At 38.5% G+C, this 16,829-nt stretch overlaps 1 protein-coding gene across 50 annotated transcripts in view; it reads right to left on the reverse strand.

Moving 5' to 3' along the window:
* Positions 1-16,829, reverse strand: part of CAST (calpastatin) — a 119,366-nt gene that overhangs the window by 2,848 nt on the left and 99,689 nt on the right. For 26 of the 50 annotated variants that reach the window (XM_070517721.1, XM_014867419.3, XM_014867388.3 and 23 more), the window contains 7 exons: positions 15,474-15,578; positions 13,713-13,820; positions 12,025-12,117; positions 10,607-10,651; positions 10,118-10,210; positions 8,735-8,806; positions 77-142 (listed from right to left, as the gene is read on the reverse strand). In XM_070517721.1, the coding sequence (XP_070373822.1) occupies positions 92-142; positions 8,735-8,806; positions 10,118-10,210; positions 10,607-10,651; positions 12,025-12,117; positions 13,713-13,820; positions 15,474-15,578 (567 nt within the window). In that variant the 3' untranslated portion in view covers positions 77-91. The remainder of the gene's footprint in view (positions 1-76; positions 143-8,734; positions 8,807-10,117; positions 10,211-10,606; positions 10,652-12,024; positions 12,118-13,712; positions 13,821-15,473; positions 15,579-16,829) is intronic. The other 24 variants (XM_070517723.1, XM_014867499.3, XM_070517712.1 and 21 more) reach the window with 1 other exon arrangement.

Below are 16,829 nucleotides of genomic sequence, written 5' to 3' on the forward strand. Positions count from 1 at the left end.
TTAGTTTCTTTCACGTATAACACATAGGTTGGTAGAAGATACAGTTGTCTTCATTTACAACAAACACTCAACTTACCAAATAGTGTGAACTTTAACTCGTCTTTTTTTCATCAGCTTTTGGCTTAGAAGTTTCCTTCTTTGCCTAAAAGGGAAAGAAAAACCATCAATGAACTCTTTCTTTTCTGGATTACATATGATCAACCAGAAGAGCTTTATGAGGCAATGGGCCTCTCAGAATTAAAGAGGCAAAAGATGGCAGCCAGTGGGGGAAAATAAGATGGTCTTTTTTAAGTATCTCCTTTTCATTTAGTCAAAAAACTATGAGTTTCTCCCCTTCAAGTTTATAAGCTAAAAATAACTTTAAGTGATTCTAAATGTTTTACTTTATAGACTTTCTTTTTTTGGGTGAGGAAGATTAGCCCTGAGTTAACATCTGTCGCAAATCTTCCTCTTTTTTTGCTTGAGGAAGATTTACTCTGAGCTAACATCTGTACCAATTTTCCTATATTTTGTATGTGGGTTGCCGCCACAGCATGGCTGACAAGGGATATAGGTGTGCACCTGGGATCTGAACCCGTGAACCCGCACCACCGACGCAGAGTGTGCCAAAGTTAAACACTAAGCCACAGGGCTGGCCCCTCTTTATAGACTTTTTGAAGGCCAGGGTAATTGAAGAAAAAAACCCCACAGGTGTTCTTGGATGGTATTGTTCATTCACTCTACAGTGACTCATCCTTTTCCTGTTCTTGGGGGCATTGCTGGCCAGCTAATCCACTCAATAGGGTTATTACGCTTTCTATTTTTAATTAAAGGGTTGATCATGTAGTTTGTATAATGAAATGAGTAAATATTTAATCTATTTGAGATAAAACGGCAGGAGCAACTAATTATCAATGTGTTTTCTTATACCCTTTATGGATTCCACTACCTTAGTTTTTTAATTTTGTTGAGGTATAATTGACATATTAGTTTCAGATGTACAATATAACAATTTGATATTTGTATATATTGTAAAATTATTACCACAATAAGTCTAGTTAACATCTGTCAGCATATAATAGTTACAAAATTTTTTTTCTTGTGATGAGAACTTTCAAGATTTATTTTCTTAGAAACTTTCAGACATACAATAAGTATTAACTATTTACTTTATAACTGGAAGTTTATACTTTTTTTTTTTTTTAAAGATTTTATTTTTTTCCTTTTTCTCCCCAAAGCCCCCTGGTACATAGTTGTATATTCTTCGTTGTGGGTCCTTCTAGTTGTGGCATGTGGGACGCTGCCTCAGCGTGGTTTGATGAGCAGTGCCATGTCCGCGCCCAGGATTCAAACCAACAAAACACTGGGCCACCTACAGTGGAGCGCGCGAACTTAACCACTCGGCCATGGGGCCAGCCCCCAAGGAAGTTTATACCTTTTGACCTCCTTCACACATTTCATCCATCCCCACCCCTGGCAACCACCAATCTATAAGCTCATTTTTTGTGTTTTTTGTTTTAGATTCTACATATAAGTGAGATCATATGGTTATTTGTCTTTGTCTTTGACTTATTTCACTTAGCATAATGCCCTCAAGGTCCATCCGTGTTGTTGCAAATGGCAAGATTTCCTTATTATTTTTATGGCTGAATAATATTCCTGTGTGTGTGTGTGTGTGTGTGTGTGTATTCACTTTCTTTAATCCATTCATCCACTGATGGACACTTAGCTCGTTTCCACATGTTCACTACTGTAAATAATGCTGCAATGAACATGGGGATGCATATATCTTTGAATTTTCATTTTCTTTGGATAAATATGCAGAAGTGGAATTGCTGGATCATATGGTAGTTCTATTTTCTGTTTTTGGAGGAACTTCCATACTGCTTTCCATAGTGACTTCACCAATTTACATTCCCATCAACAGTGCACAAGGGTTCCCTTGTGGTGGAATTTATAGATTGCTTTGGGTAGTATGGACATTTTAACAATATTCTTCGAATCCATGAGCACAGAATATCTTTCTATTTATTTTTCTTCTTCAATTTATTTCATTAATGTCTTAGAGTTTTCAATGTATAGGTCTTTCACCTCCTTGGTTAAATTTATTCCTAGGTATTGTATTCTTTTTGATGCAATTGTAAATAGGATTGTTTTATTTCTCTTTCTGATAGTTCATTATTAGTGTATAGAAATGCAACAGATTTTTGTATATTGATTCTGTATCTGCAACTTTACTGAATTTGTTTATTAGTTCTAACAATTTTTTGATAGAATCTTTAGGGGTTTTATATATAAAATCATGTCATCTGCAAATTGTGACAGTTTTACTTCTTTCTGATTTAGATGCTTTTTTTTTTTTATTTTTTTTTATTTTTATTTTTTTTAAAGATTTTATTTTTTCCTTTTTCTCCCCAAAGCCCCCCGGTACATAGTTGTGTATTCTTCATTGTGGGTTCTTCTAGTTGTGGCATGTGGGACGCTGCCTCAGCGTGGTCTGATGAGCAGTGCCATGTCCGCGCCCAGGATTCGAACCAACGAAACACTGGGCCGCCTGCTGCGGAGCGCGCGAACTTAACCACTCAGCCACGGGGCCAGCCCCTGATTTAGATGCTTTTTATTTCTTTTCTTGCCTAATTGCTCTGGCTAGGACTTCCAATACTATGTGGAATAAAAGTGCTGAGACTGAGCATCCTTGTCTTGTTCTAAATCTTATTGGAAAAGCTTTTAGCTTTTCACTGTTGAGTATAATGTTAGCTGTGGGCTTGTCATAGATGGCCTTTATTATGTTGAGGTACATGCCCTCAATACGCACCTTTGCTAAGACTTTTCATCACAAATGGATATTGAATTTTTTCAAATGCTTTCTCTGTATCTGTTCATATTATCATATGAGTTTTATCCTTCATTTTGTTAATGTGGTGTATTACATTGATTTGCAGATGTTGAGCCAAATAAATCCCACTTGATTATGGTGTATGAGCTTTCTAATGTATTGCAGAATTTGGTTTGCTAATATTTTATGGAGGCTTTTTGCATCTATGTTCATGAGGGATACTGGCCTGTAATTTTCTTTTCTGTGGTATCTTTGTCTAGTTTCAGTATCAGGGTAATGCTGGCCTTGTAAAATGAGTTTGAAAATGTTCCATCCTCTTCTGTTTTTTTTGGAAGAGTTTGAGAAGACTGATATTAATTCTTCTTTGAATGCTTAGTACAATTCACCAGTGAAGCCATCTTGTCCTGGACTTTTGTTTGTTGGGAGGTTTTCGATTACTGATTCAATCTCCTTATTAGTAATTGGTCTGTTCAGATTTTCTATTTCTGCATGATTCAGTCTTGGTAGGTTGCATGTTTCTAAGAATGTATCCATTTGTTCTGGGTTGTCCAATTTGGTGTGAGTCCTCTTTTTTTCCTGGTGCATCTAGCCAGAGGTTTGTCAATTTTGTTTATCTTTTCAAAACATCAGCTCTTAAGTACCATTGATCCTTCTTATTGTCTTTTTAATCTCTATTGCATTTATTTCTGCTCTGATCTTTGTTATTTCCTTCCCTCAACTAACTTTGAGCTTCACTCATTCTTCTTTCTAGTTCTTTGAGGTGTAAAGTTAGGTTGTTTGAGCTTTTTCTTGTTTCTTCAGGCAGGCATTTATTGCTATGAACTGCCCTCTTAGAACTGTTTTTGCTGCATCCCATTAGTTCTGGTCTGTTGTATTTCCATTTTTATTTGTCTCAAGGTATTTTTTGATTTCTCCTTTGATTTCATCTTTGACCCATTTGTTGGGCAGTCTTATGTTGTTTAATCTCCACATATTTGTGAATTTTCCAGTTTTCTTCTTCTAATTCATTTCTAGTTTCATATCATTGTGGTCAGAAAAGATCTTTGATATGGTTTCAATCTTAAATTTGTTGAGGCTTGTTTTGTGGCCTAATATATGATCTCTTCTAGAGAATGTTCCATGTGCTCTTGAGAATAATGTGTATTCTGTTGCTTTTGAATGGAATGTTCTACATATATCTGTTAAGTCCGTCTGATCTAATGTATCATTTCCAATCCTCTTTTTGCTGCTTCTTCTCCCCAAAACCTCCCAGTACATAGTTGTATATTCTAGCTCTAAGTCCTTCTAGCTTGGCTATGTGGGATACGGTCTCAGCATGGCTTGATGAGTGGTGTTAGGTCCATGCCCAAGATCTGAACTGTGAAACCCTGGGCTACTGAAGCAGAGCGCATGCACTTATCCACTTGGCCACAGGGCTGGCCCCTGATCTAATGTGTCATTTAAGGCCAACATATCCTTATTGATTTTCTGTCTGGATTATCGAACCTTTGATATAAATGGGGTATTCACATCCCCTACAATTATTGTATTGCTGTCTATTTCTCCCTATAAGTCTGTTAATATTTTCTTTATATATTTAGGGGCTCCTATGTTGGATGCATATTTACAAATCTTATAGCCTCTTATTGGACTGACCCCTTTATCATTATGTAATGCCCTTCTTTGTCTCTTATTACAGTCTTTGCTTTAAAGTCTATTTTGTCTGATATAAATATAGCTACCTCAGCTTTCTTTCGGTTTCCATTTGCATGGAATATTTTTTTTCCATCCTTCCATTTTTAGTCTGTGTGTGTCCTGAAATCTGAAATGAGTCTCTTGTAGGTAGCATATACATGGGTCTTGTTTTTTTAATCTATTTTGCCACTCTGTCTTTTGACTGGAGAATTTCATCTATTTACATTTAAATTAATTATTGATAAGTATGTACTTATTGCCATTTTTTTAATTGTTTTCTGGATGTTTTGTAGTTCCTCTGTTCCTTGTTCTCTTGCTCTTCTCCTTTGTGATTTGATGATTTTTTGTAATGGTATGCTTAGACCCTTTCTCTTTCTCTTTTATCTACTATAGGTTTTTGCTTTTGGTTACCATGCAGCTTACATATAACAACTTATAAATATAACATTTTATTTTAAGTTGATAACAACTTAAGTTGTAATGCATTCTAAAGCTCTAAATTTTTACTCTCTCCCTCCATGCTTTGTATTTTTACTGTCACCTTTTATATCTTTTTATCTTCTGTATCCCTTAATTGAAGTTATAGTTATTTTTATTACTTGTGTGTTTTAACCTTCATAATAGCTTTGCAAGTGATTAATCCACCACCTTTACCACATTAGATTACACTGAATTTTAGTATATATTTACTTTTACCAGTGAGACTTATACTTCCATATGCTTTCCTATTACTAATTAGCACCCTTTCATTTCAGCTTAAAGAAGTCCCTTTAACAGTCCTTTAGTTTAGTGGTGATGAACTCCTTCAGCTTTTGATTGTCTGGAATACTCTATCTTTCCTTCAATTCTGAATGACAGCTTTGCTGGGTAGAGTGTTCTTGGTTGGAAGTTTTCTTCTTTCAGCACTTTGAAGGTATTGTGCCACTCTCTTCTGGCCTGCAAATTTCTGCTGAAAAATCTGATAGTCTCATGGGGGTTCCCTTGTACATAATAAGTTGTTTTTCTCTTTCTGCTTTTAAGATTCTCTCCTTGTATTTTTGACTTTTTAATTATAATGTGTCTTGGTATGGCTCTCTTTGGGTTCCTCTTATTTGCAATGCTCTGAGCTTCCTAGATCTGCATGTCTGTTTCCTTTCCCAGGTTAGGGAAGTTTTCATTCACTATTTCTTCAGATAAGCTTTATACCCCTTTCTCTCTGTCTTCTTCTGGGACCACTAAATATGAATGCTGGTCTGCTTGATGTTGTCTCTTTAGTCTTTTAACCTATCTTTACTTTTTTACATTTTTTTTTTTGCTGCTCTGATTGCGTGAGTTTCACTGCCATGTCTTCAAGTTCACTAATCCTTTCTTATTTTTCATCCAGTCTGCTACTGAACCCCTCTAGTGTATTTTTCAGTTCAGTAATTATATTTTTCAGCTCTGTGACTTCTCTTTGGTACTTTCTTATATTTTCTGTCTCTTTGTTGAAGTCCTGACTGTGTTCATCCATTCTTTTTCCAAGTTCTGTGAGCATCCTTTTGACCATTATTTTGCACTCTTTATTAGGTAAATCATTTATCTGTTTTATTAAGGACTTTGTCTGTGGTTTTACCTTGTTCTTTTGTTTGGAACATATACCTTTGTTCCTTTTTCCTTGATTCTCTGTCTTGGTTTTTATGCCTTAGATAAAACCGTCAGTTTTCCCAGTCTTGAATGGGTTGCCTTGTATAGGAGATGAACCTTATTGTTCAACCTTGCCCTAGCTCTTGGTTGTCTCTTAAACCTTTGTGATTGTCCAAGCAGCCTATTCTGTTTTTAGTGGTTCCTAGTAGTTGAAGGTGTGCCAAGACCTGTCAGTGTCCAAAAGGGGAGGATCGCAGTCAGCACTTAGATTCAGGCTGATTGGAAGCAAGACCCACTGGCAGCAGCTGTTAAAGTATGAAAATACATGCAGTCCCGTGGGACCACAAGCATTAAGTCCTGCTGACTACCAGAGCCAGGAGATCTAGAGTTGTCCCCTGGTGGCAGTCACAAAAAATCAGGGTGACAGCAGGGTACAAACTTCTTTCTGGGAGAAACCAGCAAGCTGGAGTGAGGCACAGAGAGTGTGCCAAGATGGCACCCACCATCTTCTGTCCCCAGAAAGTATTTCAGCAGGCTCCTCGATTTGTTAAATTAGATGGCTGTCCCTCAGGCTGAGGCTTAAGACGTGCTGTTAAGCCTCTTTCAGAGAAAGTCTGGGTGCTTTTCAATTGGCTACATCTGCAGTGGGCTCTTAGGCACTTGAGTCTGAGAGCACAACCCCTTTAAGAACCATTTCTCAGTTCACTATTGCCTTGTGGGTCTCATGGACGTGAGCCTCACTGACTTCAAAGCTAGATCTTTTGAGGGCTTGTCTCTCAGGTGCAAGTCTTGAAATTTGGGGTGCCCAATGTGGGGTTCAAACCCTTCGCTCCTCAGGGAGAAGCTCTGGGTTTTGAGTTCCCTTCTGATTGTGTGTTGCTGCACCAGGGATGGGGTTTATGGCAAGACTGTGTCTCAGCCTCTCTTGCCTGCTTCAATGTGGGTGTTTTTTTTTTTTTGTTTGCCTGATGAAAAGTCATCACTCAGCTAGTTTTTAGGGGGTTTTTTTTCCCCTCAGAGGAAACTCTTCCATATGTAGTGTAGCTTTGCTGTGTTCATCGGAGGAGGGGAGTTCAGGTCATCCTATGTCACCATTTTGAACTGAAACTCACTATCTTGTTTTTAAGAGTGTTGATGCAGGGGAATATTGTTTTTAAAGCTGCATCTTTAATTTCTCATTATAGTCGGGATTATGGTAATAACCATCTGAATCATATGTTCTTGGAATTGAAACGGACCTAGAAGTTGTCTACTCCAACTTCCTTTCCTGATCACAGTTTGAGTAATTTTAATTATAGGAAGTTCTCAACTGTTGTGCTCCATTAATGCCCAACTCTAAGAAACCAGACCCCCTGTAACTTCTACTCATTAGCCTTAGTTCAACTTTCTAGAGCAACACAAAAAATTATGTACTAAGAGTCCTCCCTCCCAGGTGGTTTCTAATGAGTAAACTGGATCACAGAAACTCTAAGATCATCCCTAATTCTATATACTTCTTCCATGTTCTAAAATTCATATAAACCACTTTCTCTGGTGTTCCCCATGCACCCCCCTGCCCCAACATTTTAATGTGTCTCAATTTGCTGTGGTTCTTACAAAGAATAAAATATCATAATCAAATTGACTTTTCTTAATGGTATATAAAGGGTTATTTTATAATTGGCAATTTAGATTTGATGAAATACAGTATATCAATCTGTACTGTAAATGTGTTATCCAAGTGGAAATGTGCAGTAGGCAGCTGGAAAAGGTGTTCTGGGTCTTTGGAGAGGTGAAGGTATAAAATGCATTCACCCATCCCACCATTCCCCAAAGTTTCAATCCATTATCGCATCAACTCTAAGGCCCCAAAGCATGCTACTGACAGAGCAAGGAAACTAAGAATTGATAAGGACCCAGTGATAGAGCAATCAGCATGGCATTGTTGATCTCAGGCAGAACTCAAGAAGAATCTTTCAAGGAGATGGAGGGATGGAGGGAAACAGGGCAGTACGCAGAAGGGCTTGTAAGTTTGAGGACTGCTTTTAAAGGGGTGGAAGAATTTGAACATGTCTGTAGTATAAGGGAAATAATTGAGACAAAGAGATTGAAGATGGTGGAGAGAGTTGATTATTGATCCCTGAGAGAAAGGAAGGGGCTGAAGGCAAAGAGATGAGAGGGTTTGTGAGTGGGTAGGTAAGAAGGGGACCTTAGAGATTTTCTGTAGGGTGGCCTCAATTTTCTCTTTGATGTAGAGGGTGAGGCTAGCTGCAGACTGGGGGATGTGGTGAGGGCCTACACTGATTCAGGGTGAACACAGATGGTTCATCTGACATTGGGAACCATAAAATTACAGTGGGCTCGTCCATACTTTGTGTGACATTCTCCAGACCAGTGCGGGACTCTGGTGGTGTTTTAACAAGGGCTGGGAATGCAGGAAACTTGAATGGTGTCAAGAACATCTATTTACATTTCTAAAGTATCGCTACTTAAAAAAATAAATGTCTGTAAAACTTCAATTTTTTTAACAAGACATGCTAGGGGATAGATAGTGCTTAAATTTTATTCTAAATAGATTCCAATCAGAACCTAAATGACTGAAAGGATAAATGCCACTCCATGTAATTGCTAAACTAATTTGTGTGTATTTACTGCTCTGTTTACCTTTGCGGAATCCTTTGCTTTACCCCCAGTCTTGGGTGCTTTGGAGCTGGAAGCATTCTTCTTGTCTTTGTCCTAAAGCAAAGGAAATGGAATGAGGCTATTGCTATCATCAATCAATCTAGCAATCAACTACTGGGTGCAATCAAATCAATCTGGACTATTCTTTTCAGTAGCTTGGAGATCTCCAATTTAATTAAATAATGGAAAACTTTAAGGTAGGAGGTAAAAAGGACAAAAGGAGGAAAATGTGGGTCACACCGATGCTCTGCCAATTTCCATGATGCATGATTCACCCAGACCTTATTTTGTGCATCAAAACAGACCTTGTTTCTATCAGGACTGGTTTTTATCTGCCAATACAGCAAGAATAGGACCCTGTTTTCAGTGTTACGGGAGAGAAATATAACAATGGAAACCACCACAGACAGCTGGGGGACGTCATTTATAAAGTCCTTTCACCAAAAAAGGCATTATTTGTAAGTTTCCAGGAGTGAGAAATAGGATGCTGAGGCGGTCTAGAGATTAAGTCACCCAGTATGGGAAGAGTAACAAATCAGTGATTGGGAGATATGTTTAATAATAGCCAAAACAATAGCAAAGAGATCTGCAGTATTAACTCTTCTGAAAATAATAATAAAGGGCACTCATTTCACTTTTCCTTCTATTTGATTTACGGGAGGGTGTAGTTTACAGGTAAAATGCCACACACTTGTTTAATTACATGACTTTTTCACTTACTTTTAGTCACATGTTTTGAGCACCTGCTAAGACCAGGCATTTTGCTAATGCTGAGCACAGAGGTGAAAGACGCATCACCACTGTATAAAGCATACAGCTCAGTGGATAGTTAACCCAGAGGTCAGGGAAGCATGGAGAGCCCCACACTGCTCCCCTGGCCTGGAAGGGAGAAGCAGTAAGAGAAGTCTTCCTGAAGGAGCTGATGCTTGAACTGGGCCTTGAGGCATGAGTAGGAGAGTCAGCCAGCCAGGCAGGGCAGGAAACCCCCGAGGGCAATGGGCATAAGAGCAAGGTGTAGCTAGGGACTGCCCTCATTTTAAATGACCACAGACAAAGCATTAATGTTGCAAAGCAATAGAACGTGGCGATCAAATGATGGCTACAGAGATTCTAAAGCAACATGGAAAACATTTATGAAATAACGTTAAGCAATCTATTATATATGGACTCTAAGTAGAACTATGCAAAACATACACATATGGGAAAAGACAAGAAATACACCAAATAATAGTGTTTAGGGGTGGTGGAATTACAGATATTTTTTTTTCTCTATAGTATCATTCATTTTACAGTCTAAAATTAGATACGTGTACACACATACATGAACACACATTCAAAGAAAGTCAATATGAAAAAGCACAGTACCTTTGCTGTGTTCTCTGAGCTTTCTGTAGTTGAAGGACAGCTGTCAAAATCCCCTGAGAGGGCATCAATGGGGTCTTGGTCATCTGCAGTTTTCTGAGATATGAATAGAAATAACCATCAGTGAAGAAGCACGGGCAAAAATCCTACAGAGGACAGTTTCTGATATCACTGAAAATAAAAGACGTTTGTAAAGAAAAAAGGAGATGATAAGACAATCTTCACCGTTTTATTTTCTTCTACTCTTTTATACAAGTTGCTTAATATTCTCTGAGCCTCAACTGTCTAATCTGGAAAATGGAACTGCCTATCTTGAAGGGCTCTTGGCAAGTCTAAAGGACACATAACACATACACACACACACTCTCACGTTACACCTTGACATCATACCAAGCACAGGGTAGGCACTCAATAAATGTTAGATTTCTAAAACGTAGACGTTGTAGCTAGAATAAAAAAAAATTAGTGGGAACATGCAGCTGTGGTATTTACCTTTGATTCCCCAGGTTTCTTTTCGGGTGGCTTCACTGGTTTGCCCTTGAAAACAAAGCAGACAATTGATTAAACAAATCTTTGTAAAGGTTTACTTAGGTGTAGGCAGTATTGATATAATCCATATCCAATGACCTCACTTGGATCAAATGGAGTATAGATTTGCAATAACTGATAAACCTGGGTCCCTAGTATTTCTCCACCCGTTTTGCTTAACTCCTTCCCTATAACTCTATTTCAATAGACTTGGGGAAAATGCAAGAGTGAAAGGCTGGGTCCTGGAAGTGAAAGAAACACTAATTATTTAGGAACTTCCTGCCGCCATGTATTATAATTCTACTTAAAAATTTACAAACAGTAACATGTTTTTATGTCTTATTTACTTAGCTTATTACACTTCGGAAGGAGTTGAGGCATTGGAATGGTCTATAGATACTAGATTTTTTTCAGTCAGGATTATAAGTACAACTCATCAGGGATTTTCCCATCTACAAAGGGATGGGCATTAAATAATACATCTCCCAGAGAAGACAAGCAGGGTCACGTGGTACTACCAAAGCAGGGAGGATTCTAGCAGGATGGAGATTTGCTGTCTGGAGGAATACTGAACACACGCAAGGAGAAGTGATTCCTGTAAGAGGAGACACTGAAGCAGATAACACTCTTTAAACCAGGGAGTCATCAAACCCACCAGATGAATCAGTACAGAAAAAGAAGGACGTAATTTAGGCTTCTTTGTTCTTATTTGATGAACAGGCCTGCAAAGGCTTATTTATCATCTCATTGACTTGCAACTCAAGAGTCAAAAAGGAAGGGGTCGGGTACAGGCCAAGTTGACCTAAGAAACAGTGGCTTCCATGTTAGAGACAAGAGGCCAGAGACTTCTTTCTAGATCTAAGTACAGAAATAGAACTTGTGATTGGGAATATGGTTTTGCCTGTCTTTAATCTTAACAGGCCTGTGGTGGTGTAGGAGGAGGAAAGGGAGACCCCAGGTCTTGGAGGTGCCTTATTTATTTGCCCTATTAATTATTCCAATACTAGCTCCTTTTCTCTTCTCCTTGAACAGAGAGACTCTGCTTCAGTCAGGATTACAAATATCATTCTTTCTCATAGCCTTTTCTTGCAAAGAGAATTCATCTGTGTACAGGCTTTGGAATGACTGTTAAGCATCAGCAAGTGACTGAATATTACTCACCTCTATTGACCCCACAGGTGCCCAGCACAGTGAACATCAAACGACACTGGTTCAAATAAATATGAAACAGAATCCCACACAGCCTGCTCACAGGGACATATTAAATCAGTCAAGTTACATTTCAATGCTACTGTTCAAGTGCACCTCCTGTTCATTGCAAGTGAGGTTTACATTTAAAAAGCTTTGGAGTATATATCCAGTTGACATTTGCCTTCATGTACCTCATCATTTTTATCCAAGAGGTGTCTATACTCGGGTGGGATCGTGTCATCTCTTTCTCCCAGCTTGTCTCTATGTTCAGCTTTAACTTTTTCCTATAAACATTGGAAAACAGAATTAATACTCATTTCCTCTTCCACTAAGAGAAGACACTCTAAGATGCAGCATTCAGCTGCACCTCATTATACTTTGCTGAGACAAAACATAATGGTCTGTTTTTATTTTTTAAGCAACAGAAAACAGATGACTTCAATAGACTATTAGTTGATAAAAAAAGTAAACACATGTGCTTCCTTATGTCAATCCACATCTGTCAATTTTCTACCTGTATTTTCAATTGAAATAAATGATTAAATAGTTATCCTCAGAAACCATGTGAGGAAATAAAACCAAGGGCACAAAATTTTTTTTATGTGAGTTTCACTTTTCAAATAAAAAATCTAGTTCCTGTGGCCAGCCTGGTGGCATAGTGGTTAAGTTCGCACGCTCCGCTTTGGCAGCCCAGGGTTCATGGGTTTAGATCCCAGGCACAGACCTGTACACCACTGGTCAAACCATGCTGTGGTGGCATCCCATGTGAAAAATAGAAGAAGATTGGCATAGACGTTAGCTCAGCGACAATCTTCCTCAAGCAAAAAGAGGAAGATGGGCAACAGATGTTAACTCAGGGCCAATCTTCCTCACCAAAAAACAAGTTAGTGTACCTTGGCATTTGAGAGCTAATATTTACCACTGTGACTATTAATAAGCAACCCTGAAAGACCAGGACAAGCAGCAAATCTGAATGGACATGCTGACCGCTTGTGTTGGAGGTGAAGATGACCTGCTGTTGAGTAAGCAACACCTACCTCCCAGCATCCCCACCTCAGTGGGCTGTGGCTGCTCTCCCCATCACAGACTCAGTAACACTCACTGCCCTCCCCTTGGGAGGGTATAGATTTTATTTTCCTGCATCATTATAATTTCATTTTTCAAATATATGTTAAGTTCACATCAATATTCCTATGAAAATGACATAATCAAGACCAAAGGATTTTTGCAATGCCCTGTCTTTGGGACATCAATTTGGCTGGTCAGTTACTTCCTTGTTCCACACTAAACAGATTGTAAACTATTGCATATTGTTAAGTATAAATAGGTGCCCATACATGTTGCATAAAGGCAGAGTTAACAGGTTATGTCTGTGGACACACCTCTGCACAGTTCTCAACTCCTGGTCCAGTGCTCTCTTCCTTTAGGAGTTTGCACGCAGTTAGTGATGATGGCAGAGAAGGCTGCTAGGGAAACTTCTGCCAAATAGGTGACCTCTGCCACTACACATACAGAACATGTCAACCTAAAAAATGCACATCCACATGTCTCTGATACATGATGTCTTTACTACCAGATAAAACCAGGAAAAGTTAATGCGGGAAGAGAATAAAATTAACAAAGCAGAGCTGTGCTTTTCCATCTTAACAAAGTCTAGTCTCACAAACAGGACATTTGCCTGAATCTGTGCCACAACATAGTCCTCCCTGCGGAAAAGAAGAAACGCAATATAGACCACAGAGAAGGAAAAAATGAGGCTGCGGTTATCTGACTGTTCACTAACTCCAGACAAAGTCAGAGTGGTTTTTGCCGTGTGTGTGGAGAGTAGGCTGTTCCATACTATAAAAATCTTACATTTCACTTATTTTTTTTCTTTTACCTTGACTTTATCCTCTACTGGTTTGTTCTCATCGGGATCAGGCTGCCTCTGCCCTAAACTGTCAGAAAGTTGATCCAAGGCATCATCGAGTTCTTTGTTGTCACTCTGCTAAAAAGTAAATCTGAATTAGTCACTGGCTGGCCAAATCAGGTCACCTGTTGGAGCATGGCCCCGACACTGCCACTCAGACTTCCACAGGCTCTGGGGTTTTCACCAGGGAGATGGCAGGGCAGGTGGAAGGTGCTGGACCCGCGACCCTCGGCTGGTGCTCCTTCTCCCTGACCCTTCATTCTCAGCACTAGTCTGCGCCTGCCTACCCCTGCCCCGCCCCAGATGTCTTCCTCTTCCAAGAAAACAAGTCCCTCCTGAAAAGATGGGGCTCCTGGCCTGATTTTCCAGAAAAGAGGTCTTACGATGCTTTCAGTGTATGAGGCACTGCTGGTGACAGTCAAAGGTCCCCGGCAAAGAAAACTCACACGCATTATGATGGCTTAGTTTTCTCTTTGATTCCCAAGTATATTCATTTAAATAACATTTTGTACCTAGTTTTAGTGATGTCTTCAAATAAAATATTAAACAAAACTAGACTCTGATGGGAAAGATGTCATTTTACTTGTGAAAGGCAAAAAGGCTTTTGATTCTGGATGTTTACTAATAGCCTCAATCAGGGCAGAACCTCCGACCTGAGTATTAAAAACTGAAGCGTAAACGGCAGCCTGGGTTATTAACGATTCTTCCTTTCTGTTGCACAGGGACTTTCATCATGGTGGGTGTGTAACACACACACACACACACACAGAACATTTTATTGGTTTTAAGTGCTTCATGAGAGCCCAGGATTATAGCTGCTAACGGTGGAGGTATCCACAGCTGAGTCTGGGCTTCATCATTTGTGCCTCTGGATGTTTTCAGATGATCCCGAGGCTGACCCAACAGGATGAGAGCTCATTCAGAATCTCGAGCACAGCACTAAGTAAGCTTTGATGCTACATCAAAAGGAAAGGAAGCATAACTGACTTCGCTGAGCTCCTTCATCTCCATCTAGCAAACGAGGCACTTGTTCTCAACCAAAGGAGATGGGGATCTGGTTTAGGGCAATCTCTATCTTTTGATGTGCGTGGTCTCCTTGATAATATATAATTTGGTACTGCACACAAAATTAATCAAGGAAGTCTGGAAAAGCTTTGGTCCCACAGTCTTGCCTCAGAACATGTAAATAATTAAAACAATATTGATGCTGAGGTTTTTCTATTGGTGGCATGAAAATCACAAATTTTTACTGGTGTGAATGAGAGGAAAATAATGCAATTCCATGACATGTTTGGGGCGAGAAGCTCAAACACTGAGCAATTCCAGAAAATAAACTTGAGGTTAAATAATGCATAGTATTTACAGCATGTGTCAGGAAAAATAGATAGGAGAAGAAAAATAATTATCAAGAAAGCTCAAGAATTTTAAAAGTCTAATAATTCAAACACATACACATGCACCTTATTGCACTTTCAATTCTTCTAACAAAGCAACAATAACATTAGGCTCCTCAACTGTGTGTAAAATACTTTCGCATACATTGTTTCATTTAATCATTCTGATATTCTCTGTCATCTCCCTAAATAGCCAGTCTTATCGCTTCTGAAACAGAAAGCACCCAATCTTCCTAACAATTTTACCTCTTTTCATTTAGTCTAAGCAAAAGTACTAGTTTCTTTCTTCTTCTTCTTGCTGCTGCGACAACAAATGTTTCCAAGATATGTTGCTTACCAGAGAGTCAGGGGGTGGACGCGCAGCGTGGGTGGTTGGAGCTGGGGTTTGGGAAACCACTTCAGAGATGACAGCTGAGAGTTTAGCGTCTTCAAATTGCTTTTGCTAAAAAAAAAAAAAAAAAGGTTACTTTGATCAGTAATATGTTGAATACAAAATTATGCCCACAATGTCATCACTTCAATACAACTCTGAATATAGCTATGATTGTTTATTCTCTTGATGCAAATGGACACACAGTAACACAATCTTAAGCAATTTATACTTGACTTCCTATTCCACTGTGCTATTTTACACCATTTCCTATTTCTTATTCCTACTTATTATTATAAATGTTGTTCAATAATAACAACTTTGAGTTTCATGGTTTGTTCACACATTTCTTACACAGTTAGGCTGTTTGCAGTTTTTCAGCTTTCTTGTTTGTAATTAGTCGCTGTAAGGTCTAGAAGTCACTCTAAGTTCTTTTCACGGTGCTAGCTATTTCTGCCAAACTGCTTCATACTGCTAAAGGCAATGAACGAGCATGCCTGTTTCCCATGGTTCTGGGCTAACTTAGGTATTTATCACATATTTTCAATTCTTATAATTTATTAGGTATAAAATGATGTACTACTGTTGCTTTATTACTTGGTATACAGTATGAGGTTTGTTTTATTATTTTTTCTTAATGTTAAATAGTATATTATGCCAGAATCTCTCTGAAATAATGATTTCTCTGACTTTAAAAATATACTAAATCTGTCATTTTGTTCACATCTTGATTTTTTTCCATTGACCTGTGGCTTTGCTTCCTGACTCAGAACTGTATTTTTTTATCATTATTGTATAGCAGATCCGAGTGTTTAGTTGGGTTAATCTTCCCTAAAAATACTGAAAAATGCTTTTCAATATTTAGTAAAAATGTTAAATACTATAAAAAAAGAATTTTTCAGTATTTGTATGCATTTATTTTTCAAATATATTTCAGAGTAAATTTTTACTGAGTTATATAAAGTACCTTATTGCCTTTTTTTTTTTTTTTTTGCTGAGGAAGATTTGCCCTGAGCTAACATCTGTGCCAATCTTCCTCTATTTTGTATACGGGTTGCCGCCACAGCATCGCTGATCAGTGGTGTAGGTGCATGCCTGGGATCCAAACTGGGGCTGCCAAAGTGGAGCGTGCCAAGCTTAACCACTAGATCACAGGCTGGGCCCTCCTTATTGCTATTTTAATAAAAAAATTGACTTATAAAATGACTGGAAACAATCATCATCATTCTTTTAAGACATTTAGTCAAACTGTTTTAGATGTAGGTTTTGTGTTCTTATTTTTCTATTCATTTCTTCTACTGCAGTTTTGTTTACATAAGTCTG

Source organism: Equus asinus, chromosome 9, assembly GCF_041296235.1.
Source record: "Equus asinus isolate D_3611 breed Donkey chromosome 9, EquAss-T2T_v2, whole genome shotgun sequence".
Taxonomy (NCBI): domain Eukaryota; kingdom Metazoa; phylum Chordata; class Mammalia; order Perissodactyla; family Equidae; genus Equus; species Equus asinus.